The 19355-nt window shown below is 40.3% G+C and overlaps 2 protein-coding genes across 4 annotated transcripts; one reads left to right on the forward strand and one right to left on the reverse strand.

Moving 5' to 3' along the window:
* The first annotated feature begins 2225 nt into the window (after positions 1 to 2225).
* Positions 2226 to 11314, forward strand: LOC102309357 (claudin domain-containing protein 1). 2 transcript variants are annotated; one of them, XM_042227430.1, is made up of 5 exons: positions 2226 to 2382; positions 5659 to 6302; positions 7183 to 7290; positions 7475 to 7612; positions 8320 to 11314. In XM_042227430.1, the coding sequence occupies exons 2-5, from the start codon at positions 6011 to 6013 to the stop codon at positions 8538 to 8540; spliced, it is 759 nt and encodes a 252-aa protein (XP_042083364.1). In that variant the 5' UTR covers positions 2226 to 2382; positions 5659 to 6010; the 3' UTR covers positions 8541 to 11314. The 2 variants fall into 2 exon arrangements, 1 of the variants encoding a protein (XP_042083364.1); XR_006055242.1 differs by lacking the exon at positions 2226 to 2382 and having other exon boundaries at positions 5373 to 6302; positions 8320 to 10993; positions 11139 to 11313.
* A 1212-nt stretch (positions 11315 to 12526) lies between these two features.
* On the reverse strand, positions 12527 to 17018 carry LOC102309880 (N-acyl-aromatic-L-amino acid amidohydrolase (carboxylate-forming) B). Of its 2 annotated transcripts, XM_005939630.3 has the most exons (7): positions 16759 to 17018; positions 16146 to 16444; positions 15862 to 16057; positions 15694 to 15787; positions 15499 to 15606; positions 15293 to 15405; positions 12527 to 14174 (listed from the first exon to the last, which is right to left on the reverse strand). In XM_005939630.3, the coding sequence occupies exons 2-7, from the start codon at positions 16403 to 16405 to the stop codon at positions 13929 to 13931; spliced, it is 1017 nt and encodes a 338-aa protein (XP_005939692.1). In that variant the 5' UTR covers positions 16406 to 16444; positions 16759 to 17018; the 3' UTR covers positions 12527 to 13928. The 2 variants fall into 2 exon arrangements, with proteins under 2 accessions (XP_005939692.1, XP_005939691.1); XM_005939629.3 differs by having other exon boundaries at positions 16146 to 17018.
* Positions 17019 to 19355: the final 2337 nt, after the last annotated feature.

The following is a 19355-nucleotide window of genomic DNA, read 5'->3' on the forward strand; positions in this document are numbered from 1 at the left end:
GGGAACTATTGAGAAACCACTTGTGAAGTCTGAGAAACCTTGTTGTACATCTAAGTACTGAATATATAAATATATTTCTAAAGGTGCTACTGGCATGAAATTCTGTGGTCAGCAGCAACTCATCCCATCAAACAGGAAAGAAATCAGACCAGTAGATGTTCATATATTAAGTTTTGTGTAATAGTGAGAACTGACCCAGAGAAAAAGTATTAAACATGCTTACTGAAATGTATTTACTACTTTGTACAAAACACTTTGTTGGTGACAGCTTTAAGACTTTTGCACACAACTATATATAATTATCAGTTACTTACCTCAAGATGATACTGTTTTCATGACATGGATTTACCCCATCACACCTACATTTACCTACACATTACGCCTATTAGAAGTAATGTTAGTCTGATAAAAGCAAAACCAATAGGCTGATGATTTTTTTTATATGCATCTATGTCTTAACATAACTAAAAGCACTCTTTTCAAAGAAATAAATGGCAAAGCAGCAGCTTTTTTCATTAGACTACTACACAGATTGTTCCTCAGATCCAAAAAACAAACAATAAAGCACTTTAACTAAAAAAACAAAAACAAAAAAACAACACCACCATTGCTAGTGCATTGTGCAATGTGTGCCATGCATATTTTAATCTCATATTCCAAACAGCATTTCACTATGGTAATGACTGCTTCACATGTGAAGAATGAAAATTATTTGTGCTATGTATTATGATGACCTTTAACAGATGAACGCTCAAAACCGCCTTGAGTATAATTTGAAGAAGCACGTAAGCTGCACTTTTGTTCGTTAAGTTGTTTGTATGTGCCTTTTCTTTTGGTTTAGCAGAATTGTTGTTATGCAGGTTTAAAAGTATGCAGCAAGCCTAATCTCCCCTGAAGCGACAGGATCACTAATCCTGTTTGACTGGCAGATGATATGTGGGGAAGTACAAAGCAGAAAACAACACAGACATTGACGCAACACTTCAAATAATAGTTGTGCACACTGAGAACAAGTGAGGCTTAATTATTTATTAGTTAATTAATGTCTGATGTAAAATTCAGCCAAATTATATCATGAAACGTTTCAGTGGTTTAAGATACTTAAGAGTGATCTGCTGATAAGTCAGACAAACACAATCTCAAAATTACGGTATAATCTGCTCCACTGTCTGTGAAGCGAAATAGGATATTTAAACTGATTCAGATATTATACAACTGGCAGGCTTTGTGTAGAAACTATGAAGTAGAAAATGGATCACTAAGCACAATACTGTGTTGAGATGAGCTTACTGCAACACGTGATCCCAGCTCTACACATAAATGATTTTATACTCGTATATTACTCATGTTAATATGCAGTCACTCGAAAGAATCCCATATAACTTTGTGCAAAAGTCTGGAGCCGCCCTTTATTTCTTCATAGAGCCAGACTTTGTAGCAATTTTTTTTTATTTAATAGTCTTGAGAAATAGTATTCCAGGGATTCTAGATGTCTTCCAGAGTTTTTCATTGAACACTGACAGACACTTGACGCTGACTTTTGAGTCATTGGCGCATTAAAAAAACGGCTTCTACACATACCAGATGACTTGTACTTGCACTGCAAAAACAGCTCATTTGTCACCATTTCTTTATCTGAATCTATGACAAAGCCCAAGGATACAAATAAATAGGACATGGCCCTGAAAAATAAGGGCATTAGACTACGTGTCCTCGGGGGGTAGAATGCTATAGACTTTTGCTTACGCTTGCCTGGGAGAAAGTAGATAACAGGGGACCATCTTCTAGTGGAAAGTTACTGAAAACACTGTTGTTTAGACTAGAGAGGGACCAGCAGACTGACTGTTTGATTGTAATTGATTGTTTATTCCGAGAAGAAAAACAGGAATGGGATATAACACTGTTTTATATCCCATTCCTGATATAAAACATTCTCTAACACTGAGAGAGAGAAAGAATGTGGATGTTTAGGTTTTATGACTTTGGAGAAATGGTCAGACACTTCGAGATTTGCCGGATACCCTCCCGTGCACATGTCCCGTCCGGAAGTTTGTAATGCTCAAAGTGTCTATTGAATAAAGAGATTGTTGATTGAGCATTAAACACCAAGTGTTGTTTTTCCTTTAGCCCAAAGATCAAAGATTGGGGACATTCAACAAGACCAAGCAAACTGAAAGACTTCCAAGCGATGCTTGTTATTATTTGGCTACCAGTATGGTGTTTCAACACCTCAGTACAAACCTGTTGAGCCATCTCATCAACTTTAAGAAATCTAACAAATGGGGGTTGTCACATAAGGTGTGAGTCAGTAACACTTTGGAAAACATGCAGATAATAGAAGGGGACTGAATAACTTTACATCTCATATGCTTTTCATTCTGGGTAAGTTTCTTTTTATAGTACAATAATAGACAGCAGTCGTTGTTGTTTTTCCTTGTATGATGTCCAAGAAAAAGGCTTTGCTTGCTTTTTTTTGTACATTTTGTACAGCATTTAAATTTAGTAGAGAAAGCAAAAAGACAACAGATGAATACTGAGGGTGCAGACTTTAGTCAGATTCAGGAGAATAGCATTTTAGTGAGAACATGCTCCAAGCTAAAATGTGATTGACTCATCAAATGCAAATGCCCATCATGCAAGAACTATTAAAAAACAGCAGCTTTAAGTCTCGGTTCCAAAAGGTTAACTGACTTTTTTGTATAGTAACTTTTTTTGTTACTATTAAAATGGCTGTGCTTTTATTTTTGTTAAAAAATTACAATAATAAAGTGAACTGCTATTGAAATTGTATAAAAGATCCTAACAACTGCAACAGCTGTCTTGTTTATCGGCACTTGAGAGACAAGTAAAACCGGAAACACCAAAAAGAAAACACATAAACTGATTCCCAGCACTCACTGTGACTGTTGCTGTTGTTCTATTTTGAAACATACTGACTCATTGACTTCTTGTTAGTCGATGTTAGTCTTATTTTGTTCATCATTTAAAAATGTAAAAATCATAACTTACTGTTATTGACAAATAGTAGCAAACGTTTTGTTTCCTTAAACAGAAAACAAAGAAACATCACAGTGCATGTGTGTGTGTTTCAAAGTAACGCACAGTGATTTTCTTGTACAAGTTACAGATAGATAGATGCACAGATAGACAGACAGGCTGGAGACAGAAAAAAGGGAGTGTCTATGAATAAAACCTGTTGGTATAACATAGCAAGAGAGGCGCCTGTGATGTGTACAGTGGAAGAAGCAGCTTCTTCAGCAGGGAAAATAAAGGCAACAAGATTTAAAGGGAACACATAGGGAGGTGGACTGTTTGAAGGAAAGAAAGAAATGGTAAATGGCCTGTATTTGTATAGCGCTTTACTAGTCCCTAAGGACCCCAAAGCGCTTTACACATCCAGTCATCCACCCATTCACACACTGGTGATGGCAAGCTACATTGTAGCCACAGCCACCCTGGGGCGCACTGACAGATACATTTTCTTTTATTGTGAGATGGCTTTTTAAATACCCATTTTCTGTACTTTTGGATAGTCTGCATTTAAAACTACTCAAGGATGACATGATAAGAATAACAACATTTAATCTTATTAAAAAATACAAATATAAAACTAACCCCCTTATAGCGACAAATTGGCTACTCAGTCTTTTTTTTTTTTTAAAACAAACAAAAACAAAACAGGATTTAACATGTTCATTTCAGCTGTAAAGTTGGCCATTTTTTATCATGGGAGTCCATGGTGCCCAATTAACTACCTTGCAAGAATGAAATCACCATTGGAGATTTTAAACGCGCATTCAATCGACCAAAAGGTCAACCACATACTCAGGGGTGCTTTCTATTTAACATTCACTACTAACAACTCACCAGTAAGCCTGCCCAATGTGGAGGGCCACGAGTGGCAAATTAATTAAATAAATATATAATTAAATAATCCATTAAATGTGTCATTATTAAGATACATACATGTCTATTCATTTCATTTAAAACATCAGTGTACTTATTTTGAAATTGTATTTATTTGATAGCACATTTTTGGGGTAGCTGTAGCTCGTGTGATAGAGCAGGTCACCTACTAACTGGAAGGTTGGTGGTTTAAATCCCTGTCTGCTCCAGTCTCCAGTCATCTGGAGTGTGAATGTTAGGTAGAAAGAACTTAAGAAAAAGTGCTTGTAATGAATGAGACAAGGTGTGTAAAGCTCTTTGAGTGCTCAGATAGAGTAGAAATACACTATATCAGAACCAGTCCATTTAATGATATATTTCATTAATTCATTTTAGCACTGGAGGCCGTGCGGCCTACATTTGTACATAATAATTACAGGCTGGCAAAGCGTAGGCCAAGTCTTGTTTTCTGCATACCACACAATGTGATTTTAATTATGGGCCAACTTCTCACCTACTTAATTTTATTAATAATCAAATCGAACCAAATCTATTTTTCAAGTGCCTTTCACTTGTTTAAACAGTTAAGCGTGTTTCAAAGTTTTACAAAGCACATTCGAGGACTGAAACAGCGTCAGTTTGGGGGGGTGGGGGGGTTACGCATTCAATGCGTAAAAAAATATAGCGCAGTCGGCTTAGATCGGCGGTAATAACAGTAAGCTTAAGACGCTTTATATTGTAAAGTAAGGACCCTACAATAATACTACTAATTTTAAAGGCATTAGTGGGTTTGGAGGACATTTTTCTAACGCGTAATTGACCAAAATGTTCGAAAAGTAAAAAAAAAATAAAGCTGGACGATCACAGGGCATCTTTTGAGACTAGCTAGTCCCAAAAGTCCATGTTTACCGAGGCAGCACTTTGTCAGCCTGTGAGGGTCTGTGGCTGCTCACCAGGAACGCCAGGGGGGGGGGGCGGTGTGAAAAAAAAAAGACGGCTTGGACACTGCTAGCATAATGGACAGGTTTTTGACGGGGCTTCCACACAAACGCAAAGCAGGAGATGAAGCATCGCCAAATGTGTTTCCAAACCAACTTCCTTCCAAGCCAAAGACTAGAAAATATGGTGAAGCATATCTTCCCCTTGGCTTCACCTGCACAAGTGCCAAGGTAGGTCTCCCCTGCAGAATTGGTTTTCCCCTGCATCGGGAGCAGCGCTGGGCTGTCCAAATCACGGACAAACAGTCTTGATTTTTAGTTCATAAACACTTCTTATAATGACTAACTACTCCTGACATTTTGGAGATGTTAGCTCTTTATACAGTAAAGTTACAGTGGGATACAAATAATATCAGGCTGATCCTGCCACAATTTGTTCCCCCTGTCCAAATCACGGACAAACAGTATCCCACAATTGTTTATGTTTTTGAACCTATTTTGCACAGAGAGGCATTTTAAAAATGTATTGATAGCAATTTTGAATGTTATTACACAGGAAAAAAACATTTTTCTTGTAAAACAAAGGGGGGCCCAACAAAAAAAAAAAAGTTTTGGAACCACTGAGGTACGCGCTATTAAACGAGGCTATTTTTAATTTGTGCTGACCGGCGGAACCGGAAGAGAAAAACGCAGGGATTAGTGTGTTTACAACTCCTAGCATCCTGGGTGCATCAACCTGCCATCAGACACATGCAATTTGCATTTGCAAGCTGGTGGGCTTAGCCTATCGTATAACGGCTTCTCTTTTTGCTTTCTTTCCTGGATTGTTGTTTAGGTGGTGGTGGACTCTTGTTGTTCTGGAACCGTCGCAGCGTCGGGCCACCCACCATCTGTAGAAGTGGGACAAGGGAACAGATGGCGCATCCAAGCCGGGCTGCAGGGTTGCTGACGCTGAGCGTTCGTGCAGAACTGGAGATCAGTATCAATCATTAAAATAAAGCACTGCCGCCGTATACAGCACAGTGCGTTTTTCAAGGTTACCAATGCCAATGTGGTTGCGATAGAAGCGAGGGTGGGGGGGACTGGAAGCATCGTATGTCGACCAAATTGAGGCGCAACGATCGGGCGACGATTTGACCGCTGGCATCAACTTAATCCCTTCTGACGTGTCTCTGTCTCGGTGAACAATGGTTGACAATCGCTACGCCACAGCTCTGGTCATCGCCTGCGTGCTGAGCATCATAGCCACCGTGTATCTGTCGGTGGCAATCGGAACGCAGCACTGGTACCAGTACAGCAGCCCCACAGTGCGCGGAGAGGCCAACATTTCCGAGTTGCGCTCGCTGTACGAGGAGTTCATAGACGGAGAATTCGATGAGAAAACCTACAGCGACACGCTGTTCCGTCTTAACGGGACTGTGGGCCTCTGGTGGCGGTGTGTGCTTGTTCCTGCCAACGCTCACTGGTACAAAGAGCCAGGTATGTATATGTGGTGACGTCAGTAGCACAGTGTCCTTGTAGCTTTACGTGAAGTTGGATCATTCACGTCTCAGATGGTTTAAACTATACAGAGATGGCTTTTGCTGCTCTCTAATTGAGCATCTGGTCTCAGGCAGGTGTGGTATATTCCCAGGCCTCTCCTCTGTTTTCATCACATCTCTATGCAGAGCATTTTATTTTGTTTCCCACTACACAGACTTAGACAGGAAATCAATTCCAACCCTGTTCCTCCAATTATTCATTATAGGGTCACGTGGGGGGGGGGGGGGCTTGACCCTGTGCCAGCTGTCACAGGGCAAGAGGCTGTGTGTATCCCAGACAGGTCTGCCTGTCCCCTGCAGGGCTGACACATACAAAAAAATTATTCATAGCTACAGCCAATTTAAAATCACCAGTTAACCCAACCCCACTAACTGCATGTTTTGGACTGTGGGAGGAAGCTGGCCTATTGGGAGAGAACCCACCTAAGCACGGGGAGAACGTGCAAACTCCAAACAGAGTGGATTTTCGCTTTCTGGTGCTAACCACCACACCAACATGCCATTCAATTTTAACCACTGTTGCCAATTAGTTTGATCACTCAGTTTTTTTGATCACCAATTTCTACCTGGGCCTTACGATCACTTTCATTTGTAGGTGAAAAACCAACCGTACAGTAGGTATTTCCTGTCGTGCTTAACGCTATATTTCTTTTCATAATGTGAGAAAGTTTTCTCAGGGCTTTCACTTTTCCTTTACATTTTGTGCGCATTTGTACAACCAGTTTCTCCACAGGTAGTACGAAACTCAATGTTTGAAATGAAAATTTAATTCAAATGCGCAGTAAATGGAGTATAAACGGGAGCCTGATCTCTTGCAGGTGCCAAGACGGTGCTGGAGTGTCGAAGCTTCACTCTACCTCAACAGTTTACTCCAAAGTACAAAGAACCAGGGAACCACAACAGCGGGGAGGACATGGTGCGCACATGTAAGCTCAGCCACAAGTTTATGCTTTTTAAAATATGCAAAAAGCACACTTTAGCTGTGAGAATATTCTATATTAGATTCAGCCTCTTGTCTAAGTAGTGCATTACTTACATCTGATGTTGAGTACTACATCAATCCCAGTCAGGGCAGAATCTTATCTCGCACATCCCTCTGTGTGTGCGCAGATCTGTGGAGGTGCCAGTTTCTGCTGCCGTTGGTGTCTCTGGGTCTAGTGGTGTTGGCAGCTCTGACTGGATTCTGTGCCTGTCTGTGCCGAAGCCTCACACCAACTCTTGGAATAGGAGTGCTTCACATGCTGGCTGGTAGGAGCAATGTTGAAATCCATACATGTTGTCAGACTGTGCAATTAAACATTTTAATAAGGGTTCAGGGATGTAAACTTTTACATCTGAAAGTAACTCTACAAACTTATTTAAATATAGTTCTCTCCATGGTTTGTTATTGCTTTTGTGAGGCATGAAAATCACAATGACGTAATCTAGTCAGTGTCCATTTTTTTATGCACAGTCTGTGGTTATAGTGCATGTTGAGTCAATCTCACATTCTCATGACTGGGAACCAAGCAGATCTGTTGGCAAAGTGGACCTATCATGCACATTTTCAGCTTTTATTCCTGGTCACTAAAAGAAACTTGATAAAACATTCAAAATAATCCTTATTTTTCAGTTCAACCACCGTCTGAAACACACTGTTTGCATTAAATTTAACAAGCAGAGTGTTTCAAGCAGTCTGGAGCTCAAGCTTTTAGCTCACAGCGAATACTTTTCCATACGAGAAGAAGGTTTCCATTAATATTATTTCCTAATAGTCGAGCTTTTTCCACATTAACCAATCTAATGTGAAACAAGCAGTGATGCTGCAAAATAATAAATATACTATCTGGACGCTTAGCATTTGACTTATTACGAAGTGAATACCAAACTATAAGCACAAAAATTTCTACCTAAACATAAATTTGAAATCTGATAAGTGATTAAACCCTAACTAAGTGTGTCTGTACGCCATCCAGGTCTCTGCACCTTAGCCACAGTGTGCTGCTACCTGGCGGGGATGGACCTGCTCCACAGGGTGTCGATGCTACCCGACAAAGTGGACGGCTCTCTCGGCTGGTCGCTGTACCTGGTCCTCATTTCTTCACCTCTCCACATGATGGCTGCTGCCCTGCTAGTGTGGGCGGCGCGCAGCCATAGTCAGAACTACTACCGCATGACTGCCTACCGGGTGGCATAAACTGAGATTTAGCTCTGGATCTTAAGCCCTGTTTAGAGTCTGACACCAAGATTCGTTTTCTTAATGAGTTGTGGGGGGTTTTCCTCTACGTGTTTTTGTCTCTCAAGGATTAAGAATTTTTGCATGTCCTGTACACTAATGACCCTTCTTGCTGCGTTAACAGATTTGATTTTTATCTCCTGGGGGATGGAAATGGTTTGCAAATCAGATTTACCAGAACAATATGTAGTATACGTGTGCTTCAGACTAACTTGAAACGAAGTAGAGAAGCATTAGCAGTGCCCTACTTTCATACAACATAAATGTAATCAAAATCTCCAAAGTGCAGGTCAGTCACATCGGAAAAGTAGATATATTGCGATTTATTTTCATAGTTTTGTTCTTTGGAGGCAGTGATAAGAAGGCATGACCCCGTGAACTGCATACCTGGTATCAGAGTGCCAGATAAATTTTAAAAAACAAATCTTGTTTGGAAGAAAAGTAAAAGCAAGTTCTTAAATGACAGTTTACACAGGTTTCATGTGTACTGACTTCAGTTTTCCTTCCTTCTCATCCCATCTTATCAGATTACAGAGATTTTGTGATATTGCTGTTCTTCCTGTTTGTCATAAGGGCACATGCGTACTGCACATTTTTAAACATCTTTGATCTGTTGAAAATTGAACAGGATTTAATTTTATCTTTTAAAAACGTCACAGTTGTTGTCATAGTTTTCTTCAGTCCAATATAAAGCTTCCATTGTAAAAATATAATCAAGTCAACTGACGTATAATGGAAAATATTTTAACCTGCGCAATTTTTGTTGATTTTGTTGATGACGTATTTCGCAAAGGAAGTCAAATTTGTAGTTTTTTTTTTTTAATTTAACCAAAAAAAGCTGCACACTGACTACTGTTCCTTGATATGTGTGATTTTTATCATTTAAATGGCGATGACAGAAGGCACTTTAGTGATAAGTAAGCACACTTTGTAATAAAAGAAGTACTAGAGTCTGGGAAAAGTGTGTATTTACAGACCTCTGCTGGTGAAATTTTCTAGTCTGCCACACGTGATTGCAGCTGAATGTGATGACGTTCCTGTTCGTTGCACTTGAAGAATGTGGCCACAGGTTTGTTGTATTTACACAATGTTCCCATGACTAGAATTTAATTTACAATTCTGTTTCAAATCCTCTGTTGTTGTTGTTGTTTTTTTACTTAAGTTTATTTATTTATTTATTGTTTATGGTAGTTATTATGTTCAGACTGTGTGTATAATTTGTTTACTACACGATGTATGTATTGCATTGCTTTGTTTGCTTTTTGATCACATCATGTTGTGACTGATTTTTGTAGAAAAAAGTGAAAACCACAGTAGTGCTCATTTACTATTTTTTTTTTAGTTGAGCACATACATTCATGAAAGTAATTTTCTTAGTTCATATTTGGGTGTTTTTTGTTGTTTATTTGATCGATGTATGTCCCTCAGATGACGGATTAATGTGCTGAAAAACAAACAAACTGTTTTAGTCTCATTTCCCTGGTTGGCACTATGAATGTACTTTAAAGGCCATATTATGATAAGCTACAGCATTTCTTTGCACCTAAATTAATTTCAAACATATTCTGACCATTGCTGTAGTAATCAGTGGTGAATTTCTATATTTTTAAAATGTAAATATTAAAATAATTACATTTGGGGAGAAAAAATACCACTATTACCCACAAATTCATGATATCTGTTTGTGAAATATCACTGCTGATAAAGATTTATGAGCTTCATGAATATCTGAAATGATGCATTGTTCGTCTCATTATGAAACACGTTGTATTTTACACATTCCCCCTTTAAATACTGGAAACTCAATCCCTGAATGCACACTACCATGTGTTGTTTGTGAAAGAGTGCTTAATCCCCCTGTCGTGAGCTGCAGCAGTTGATAACTGTGTATTTAAATATCGTGTGTGAGTGTGAACAAGCATAACACATGTCACCATTTCAATAAAAAGTTTTGTAAAAACTGAATTCAGTCATCAGTCTCATGTGGTTAACATCTTTTGATGCAAATTCCTGCTCATCAGCTTGTTGCTCCTGCTCCGCCTGCACTCGGATTGCAGGAATCATCACCGTAGCCCAACTGTCGCAGAGTGAGTCACTGAGTACATCCTGAACGCGGCGCCAGCCTCTTGCACGGCTTCCTTTTTTCTTTTATATTTTGACTTTGCTTGTACAGCCAGTTTCTCCTCAGGAAATAGAAAATACACCGAGATTTAAAAAAAAACGACAGCAACGTTTGAAATGAATGTAATTCATACAGTAAATGGAGTTTAATGTGCTTAAACACTGAAATAACTGATCTCTTGTAGGTGCCAAGATGGTGCTGGAGTGTCGAAGTTTCACTCTACTTCAACAGTTTACTCCAAAGTACAAAGAACCAGGGAACCACAACAGCGGGGAGGACATGCTGCACATATGTAACTTCAGCTATACTAGTGCATTAATTACATGTGATGTTGAATAATTACCCCAGTCTATGCAGAAGTTTGTGACATGCAGAGGAAGGTACTTAAATGCCTCATTTACTAACAATCTCACATCTCCCTCTCTCTGTATGCGCAGACCTATGGAGGTGCCAGTTTCTGAGCAGGTCTGACTGGATTCTGACTTAGAATAGCAGTGGTTCATCTGCTTTCTGGTAAGCACAATATTCAAATGTCAACAGACTATATTAGTAAACAGTTTACTAAGGCTTCAGGAATGTGACCTAGTACATCTAATTTTTCATGTGTCTGAGCGAACACACAAACTCCCTGAGCGGTCCCTGTTTGGACCACTGTGAGCAACAGCAGACGTGTGCACTGTGGTCACGCCAGCATCGAATCCATCCAAGTTACATGGTTTATTAAAATAATCAAATTACAGCATTTACATTTATGTTAGACTACTTTTAATTAAGTGCTTTAGCCCACTTACAATGAAAAAAAATCTTGTTCATGACCTGTGTAGCATGTTAACACTATTGAAAGTAAAAATATCTTGAACTCCAATTTTGAAAACACAACTTTCTTTTTTTTTTCTTCCTATAAAGCTGTGACTTGTATTATGAGTTTGTGGTCTGGGAGAGAGTCCTGTAACTCTGTGTCTGCATAATACAGAATATAATGACCTATGTTGGGCAATTAATTATATAGTTGCTTCTTCAAAAAAGTAACTGAGTTTTGCAAACAACGAAGTTTATTTGCAGCTGTTTAACCTAAAAATGCAGCCAAGGCGTTTTTCTGGAATTTACAGAACAATCAGCTGTTCTGCATCATATCTGATGCCACACAAATTATCTGGGTCACTCCAAAAAATACTTTCTGTCCACTATGAGATGAAGGAGAACAACAGCCTGATACCTGCAGGCCTGACAACAGGAGATGTATCACTCCTGTAACACCTACAACATTCAGCAGTCACCTCATTGTTCTGACACACACAACAAAACTATTGACTACACTACACACTAACTACACAAGATTTGCGCTAAACGTCGCAAGTCACAAGTCTCTCACATCTCTAAACACTCCTAAACTTCCCCCCTTCCTAAACATCTAAATGCCATGTTTAGGAAACCAAAGTAATTTTTTGATTTTGGTTTGGTTTGGTTTTACGTGGCCTATCAACACAATTTAAAAACTGGGATTAAGTCCACACTTTTTCCGTCAATTGTTCCGTCTGTCCTGCTCACGTCTCCAATGGTTGTTCATGTTGTCATTAATGTGGCTTCACTCCACATCAGCCACGCTGCTTTGCTAGCTAAAACACCGGTGTCGGCACATAAGGACGCTGTCATAGCCTGTCAACCAAGTTGATTAGCTGCGTATGTGAATCGCATTATTGGCTGGACTATGGAATAAGGTGGCATCATTCTAATCCCATACGGGAGCAGCCAGTCACTGACTAACACTGCAAAACAGAATTGTTAACATATTTATTTTAACTCATTCACTGCCATAGACGTCAATGGCAGTGAATGAGTTAATTTTAGTTCAGGTTAGATTTCATTTCTGTGCGCAGAGACCATGCCAGCAGTGCGCAATTGCGCACGCGCAGCTTAGAGGGAACATTGATCTAAAAGTAGGTTATTTATGTAAATGTAATTTCAGTTTGACAAATACTTTCAAAGTAATTATAACATTGCAAATTATAATTATATTTTGCTTTATACCTGTTTTTTGGGGCAAACAAAATACCCAGCCTATTTTATGTCACAGTGAATTATAGATTTGCCATGCTAACCATGGCAGCTAACAATATCAATAGTCAAATGTCCATAGCTCCACAGAGTATGGTTCAGTCTGTTGATTTGTTTTACTTTTTAAAACAAAATGTCAAAAGGTCTGAAAACTATAATGACATAGCATGGTCACAGTGTCCATCTTTTATATACAGTTTGTGGTTGTACAGCATGTCACGATAGATGGGGAACAGAGCAGAGCCATTTTGAAAGTGGACCTATCGTACACATTTCAGCCTGTAGTAGCCATCTGTAAAAGAATATCTTGGCATGATTCACAGTTGAAACTAATCCTTATATATTTAGTTCATCCACTTTCAGCTACTGGGCACACCCCGAGTATAACAAAAACGCACATGCTTTTTGTCAGCTCAGCCAGTTGTTTCGTAATGGAGTTTTTTATGTAGCTTCTTTGGAACAGACTGAAAGAATTTGGCCTCGGGAAGAACAAAAGAACAAAGGCAGTGACACTGATTACTGTCATTGCAGTATGTTCCCATGATTTCAGGGGAACATACTTTGCATACATTTCCGTAATTGTTTCACTCAAGTTATATTTACTCATTTAGAATTTATGCTAGTTTTTAGGTTCAGATTGTGGTATAATTTGTTTACCCAGTGTACTTTTTTTGATCATATTTATCATGTTGTCACGGATTTTGTAGAAAAGGAGGCAAATACAGTAGTGCTCATTCACTAATTTGTTTTGCTGACCGCTTACATTCAAAAAGTAATTTTCTTGTGAATTGGTTTTTAATCTGGTGTTTATGTTGTTTATTTGATCTATATATGTTCCTCAGTTGACTTATTAATTTCAAGGAACCTGAAACAGTACAGTGACTGTACTTTAAAGGTCATATTATTACAAGCTTCTTCGCACTTCATTTTGAACATATCCTGATCATCGCTGTAGTAATCGGTAGTGAATTTCTATTTTTTTAATTTAAATATTTAAAATAATTAAATTGCCTATGAATTCATGCCATCTGTTTTTACACATTCAATTCTTACTAGAAACTTAATTCCTGAATGCACAGTGGCATGTCTGTGAAAGATAACGCATGCCATCATTTCAATGAAAGCTTTTGTAAAAATTTAATTCAGCCATCACTCTCGTGTTGGAAACGTCTTCACTCCTCTTCTTCTGATGCAAATCCCTGCTCATTAGCTTGTTGCTCCTGCTCCGTCTGCACCCGGATTGCAGGAATCGTGATGCGCCTCTTTCTTGCCAGGGAGAGAGCGATGCCCTTCTCGTAGTAAGCGCATTCGTTGATGAAGAAAGGATAGAGAGGTTCAGTGCCTTTATACCTCACTGTTTCTCCTGAGAACGTCTGGAACAGCGGGTCTTCAGGGTGGAGCAGGCAGAAGTCTCGGTCCTGTGAGGACAAGCAGATGGTTTAGGTGCTGAGCAACACCTGTCGGATTTAACAGGATTAAAAGTGCCATAACAAAGCTCCAGTGGCTTAAAGTGCAATATCATTAAGTGATGCTAGGTGCTTATTTTAAATGCAAATAAAAAAATCATATGTCATATGTCAGGAGCTAAATTTAAGAAGTGCAGAACAGTTTAAAAATACAATATACCAGACTGATAGTTATGCAACCATCCTATTCTCAGTAAACATCTCTACCAAAAGCCTCCTCAGGTTGGTTGTGTTGACAAATTTAACGAAACTCCCAGACATTTCCAGCACATTTTTATTTTTACTTCAGCTTTTTTCTTATTTCAGTTTTCACTAAAGTTTCCTCAGTTGACTAAAGCTTAAAGCAGTTTAATCTATGTCGTCCACATTACACATTTCCCTTAAAAACCACAGTATAAAGTATAATGGATAAAGACATTTATTTATTGCGTCTGCCTGTACAGCTGCTTCTGACATTTAGCGGTGTTAATCTTAAATAAATTGAACTGACTTGTTGTTTTTTTACTATCGAGGTTGGCATTGACCCAGTCAGCCTGCCTTTTAGCCACATGAATTAAATTAAAGGTGTTAATTTTTAATCCGGTCACCTTTGGCCATCCTTTTCCGTTTAGATTCCAAATAGGTGAAACAAAGATTTCAACTTAACACAAACCCTTGACAAGTATCATCTCTGGGACAAAGCTCCTTTAATAAAAAAGGCCTCACCTTGTGTTGTAATTGTTTATACTTTACAGTAAAAGAAAACGCACACTGACTGAATGAATCACTTCTGGACAGCAGGTGTGGCGACAGGCTAAATATAAAACTTGATTCATTCTTGCACAAACAGCTTTTGAGTTCAGACTGTGATTATTTTTCTTGGGACAAAGGGCCTTTCTTCTTCTTCTTTGTTTGTGTTTTGTACATGTCTCGTACTTTATTGTTATAAAGTTTGTTTCTGATGTTATGTGCGCCTCTTCATACTTTACAGCCTCCCTGGTTATGTCTAACTTACATAATTGCTTGGCAGTACTTCAGTGTTTTATTCCAAGGAGTTTTTTGCTTTTAAGTGAAGGTATCTCAGGCCGTACCTGGAGACAAGGATGAATGGCTGCTGTGATATTGCGGGTCTCGCTGTCTCTCGGGTAGTCGATGTGTTTAACCATGGTGAACACGTCCACAAATCCTCCCTCAAACACATTACCTGGTAATAAACAGAGAAGGTGATTGAAACCAACTGAGAGCCTCAAAGATGCATTGTTTCAGCTCAGCCCGTAATATGTCTATAAAAATGTACCTGAGTTAAAGAGGCGGACCCAGTCAAGCATGTGCTGGACACCCACTTTCATTGCTGTATAGATGTTTGACCTCACCACGCCGTGAGGCTGAGGGCCGATCTCCATGGCTGCAGATCAAGGATTTAAATTGAGAGTTATCACGCACTAATGCCACTTTTGACTAGACTAGATTTATAAAAGCTGTAAAAACTTACCAAAGCCATGTTTTCCCAGTGAATCAAGGGAATAGGACTCTTTGTTGGACACATCAAAATGTAGGAATCTCATTGGTGTATCTGGCATCTCCCTCTAAAAAAACTCAAATTTTAGCTCACAAACATGCAGGGCGCAAAGATTTCAAACTAAGAAGCTGGTTTACTCACTTGCAGGTGTCTAAATATGTGCAGGCAGATCCAGTCACAGTCAGAGTATCCGATGAAGCACAGGCCCATGTTGGCAGTGGTGTTGTGGAGGTCGCAGACCAGATCCACTGCCTCCGGACTGCCCTTGGGTCCTAGCAGGGCGTTCAGCTCTCGGGACCTGATGATCTCATAGGGGGCCATGTCTGAGAAGGGACCACTGGGGGATAAAGAAAAATACAAAATAGCAGCACGCTCTTTGATTTTACAACTGACACCATGAGTGTTATCTCTGATTGTTGCCTTACTTGAGGGTGGCGTGGGTAAAGCAGCGGTTCAGATCAGTGTCTACGTATCGGCGACAATGCTGCATTGCCCGCGGGTTTGACAGCACCAGCAGCACCAACGCAGGCTTCGAGTCCTCCTCTTGCTCTTTCTTCATAACTTCTCTCTGCAGTTTCAGCAGCTCTCGCACCAAATACACACCGGACAGCTCATTGCCATGGGTACCTCCACACACGGCGACCCGGGGCAACCTTGGCAAAGGCACCATCTGGTCTACCTCCATCTGACTGAGAGCTGAGAGACTTTCCTGACTTATTGAACACTGTAAAGGGACAATTCCAGCTTAAAGGCACTGTACTGTAAATCAGCACTGAGATGCAAGACTCTTAAGGAGAAGCTTGATGTAAATCAGGGTGAACTGCCAGCTCAATATTCACAAATTATAGATGAATGAACGACAAGGAATCACACTGTACATTTTACCCAGCCTACCCCTCGCTGTTACCTTTCTCTTCCCTCTCCCCCTGCCGTTTACCCTCTTCCACCCTCTCCCAGGCTTTCATGCATTTTCACTGATTCAGCATTCCCATCCCTCCCTCTGTTCAGGCAGTTGCTGCCTGTTATACAAACTCTCACCGTTTCTCAACCACCTCCTGTCCACTGCACTGCACTGTACCACACTGTGTGGTAGGAAAGGGTGTGTCCCGAGTGTGATGGAGTGTGTCGGTCGCTTCCTGTAGTCACAGCATCAGTCAGGTTAGATGAGCTGAAAAGCCCCTCCCCAGCTTTCCCCGTATTCCCTGTTTCTCTTTGCCCCGTGTATAGGATGGTAGGTTCCAGTCTGCCTTTCAAAAAAAAAAAACTGGCTAAAAATAAATCTGCTGGCATGACACAGCAAAGAGAGGTGCCTGTGATGTGTACAATAGAAGAAGCAACTCCTTTGGAAGCAAGCAGGAGATTTAAAGGGAACACACAGGGAGGCGGACTATTTATAGACAAGTACATATAAGAAGTCAAATAGATTTTCTATTATCGTCAGGTGACTTTTCAAATACATATTTTCTGTATTTCTTTCTATTTTGTAATAGTTTTTACTAATTGTAAAAGTAGCTCAATCAGAACTGCGCTTCAAAGTGTTTCGATCAATCAAATGGGAAGGGACAGATAATTGTCACGCTATAAATGTAATGGATAAATTTAAAGAAAAGACCTTTTGTTGGTGAAAGGTGATGAAAAGTGTAAGAAGTGTACATGAAAACTCCAAAAGCAGGAAAAGCCCCACAGGAGGCTTGTTTTTACCCCCTCTCGCCAGCGCTACTATGAAAATATACCAGTTTTGTTAATAAGTGGTTCATTTGGTTTATTTTCTCAGAGGGCATTTAAAGTCCAGTAACACACATCCATTCTGAGGCAGGAAACGCCATCCTGTGGCTCATTTTGTGGTGAGTAGCGCCCTCTAGTGGACAAACTATATAACAGCATGCCTGTACAAAGCACAATTTTTCCATTCAAACATGATATTTATCAGATAATATACTCAGTGCTGACCTGTGAAATACACTAATCTGCTCCTCAGACTTTAATTTTGAACCTTTACGTGTAATTTGCGTTGCCATTGTGTAGTATACATTGTGACTGAAATCCAGACTTTGAGCTTTAATTCAAGGGGTTTAGCAAAATTTTCTTGTTTAGGAATTACAGCCTTACATATAAAACACAAAACGTTATATAGTAACCTGGTCAACTGACTGGCCAGCGATTTCATGGCCCAATGAAGTCTATTCCTGTATTATTTCTTTACAAATTAAACACATAAAAGATTTGGAGCTGAGTCCAAGTATTGAACTAGTGTTCACTGGAACTTTAAATACACTAAACAAAAATATAAACGCAACACCTTTGTTACTGCTCCCATTCCCCATGGGATGGACGTAGAGACCTAAAATTCATTCCAGATACACAATATAACCATCCCTCCCAAACAGTGGTCACAAATCAGTCCAAATGTGTGGTAGTGGGCACATCTGCTATATTGAGATAATCCATCCCACCTCACAGGTGTGCCACATCAGGATGCTGATCTGACATCATGAGTAGTGCACAGGTGTACCTCAGACTGCCCACAACAAAAGGCCACCCTGGAATGTGCAGTTTTGTCTCACAGCAAAATGCCACAGATGCCACAAGCAATGAGGGAGCGTGCAATTGGCATGCTGACAGCAGGAATGTCAACCAGATCTGTCGCCCGTGCATTGAATGTTCATTTCTCAACCATAAGCCGTCTCCACAGGCGTTTCAGAGAATATGGCAGCACATCCAACCGGCCTCACAACCGCAGACCTCGTGTAACCACACCAGCCCAGGACCTCCACATCCAGCAGGTTCACCTCCAAGATCGTCTGAGACCAGCCACCCAGACAGCTGCTGGAACAATTGGTTTGCACAACCAAACAATTTCTGCACAAACTGTCAGAAACCGTCTCAGGGACGCTCAACTGCATGCCCGTCGTCCTCATCGGGGTCTTGACCTGACTCCAGCTCGTCGCCGTAACAGACTTGTGTGGGCAAATGCTCACATTCGATGGCGTCTGGCACGTTGGAGAGGTGTGCGCTTCACGGATGAATCATGGTTCACATTGTTCAGGGCAGATGGCAGCTGAGAATGTCCCAGTTCTTGCATGGCCAGCATACTCACCGGACATGTCACCCATTGAGCATGTTCGGGATGTGCTTGACCGGCGTATACGACAGCGTGTACCAGTTCCCACGAATATCCAACAACCTCGCACAGCCATTGAAGTGGAGTGGACCAACATTCCACAGGCCACAATTGACAATCTGATAGACTCCATGCGACGATGTGTTGCACTGCATGAGGCAAATGGTGGTCACACCAGATACTGACCGGTTCTGGGTCCCCAGACCCCCAATAGCGCAAAAAACTGCACATTCCAGGGTGGCCTTTTGTTGTGGGCAGTCTGAGGTACACCTGTGCACTACTCATGATGTCAGATCAGCATCCTGATGTGGCACACCTGTGAGGTGGGATGGATTATCTCAATATAGCAGATGTGCCCACTACCACACATTTGGACTGATTTGTGACCACTGTTTGGGAGGGATGGTTATATTGTGTATCTGGAATGAATTTTAGGTCTCTACGTCCATCCCATGGGAATGGGAGCAGTAACAAAGGTGTTGCGTTTATATTTTTGTTCAGTGTATTTAAAGTT

This window comes from Haplochromis burtoni, unplaced genomic scaffold (genome assembly GCF_018398535.1).
Source record: "Haplochromis burtoni strain Fernald_Lab_line unplaced genomic scaffold, NCSU_Asbu1 Contig_260, whole genome shotgun sequence".
Taxonomy (NCBI): Eukaryota; Metazoa; Chordata; class Actinopteri; order Cichliformes; family Cichlidae; genus Haplochromis; species Haplochromis burtoni.

Bases quoted from the DNA above. Each gene is read 5' to 3' on its own strand.
- LOC102309880 (XM_005939630.3), bottom strand. From the start codon at position 16,405: ATGGAGGTAGACCAGATGGTGCCTTTGCCAAGGTTGCCCCGGGTCGCC. The intron at 16,058-16,145 runs GTAAGGCAACAA...TTTATCCCCCAG, and splicing joins TTTACCCACGCCACCCTCAA to TGGTCCCTTCTCAGACATGG. The intron at 14,175-15,292 runs GTACGGCCTGAG...TTGTCCTCACAG, and splicing joins CCATTCATCCTTGTCTCCAG to GACCGAGACTTCTGCCTGCT.
- LOC102309357 (XM_042227430.1), top strand. From the start codon at position 6,011: ATGGTTGACAATCGCTACGCCACAGCTCTGGTCATCGCCTGCGTGCTG. The intron at 7,291-7,474 runs GTAAGCTCAGCC...GTGTGTGCGCAG, and splicing joins GGAGGACATGGTGCGCACAT to ATCTGTGGAGGTGCCAGTTT. The intron at 7,613-8,319 runs GTAGGAGCAATG...TACGCCATCCAG, and splicing joins AGTGCTTCACATGCTGGCTG to GTCTCTGCACCTTAGCCACA.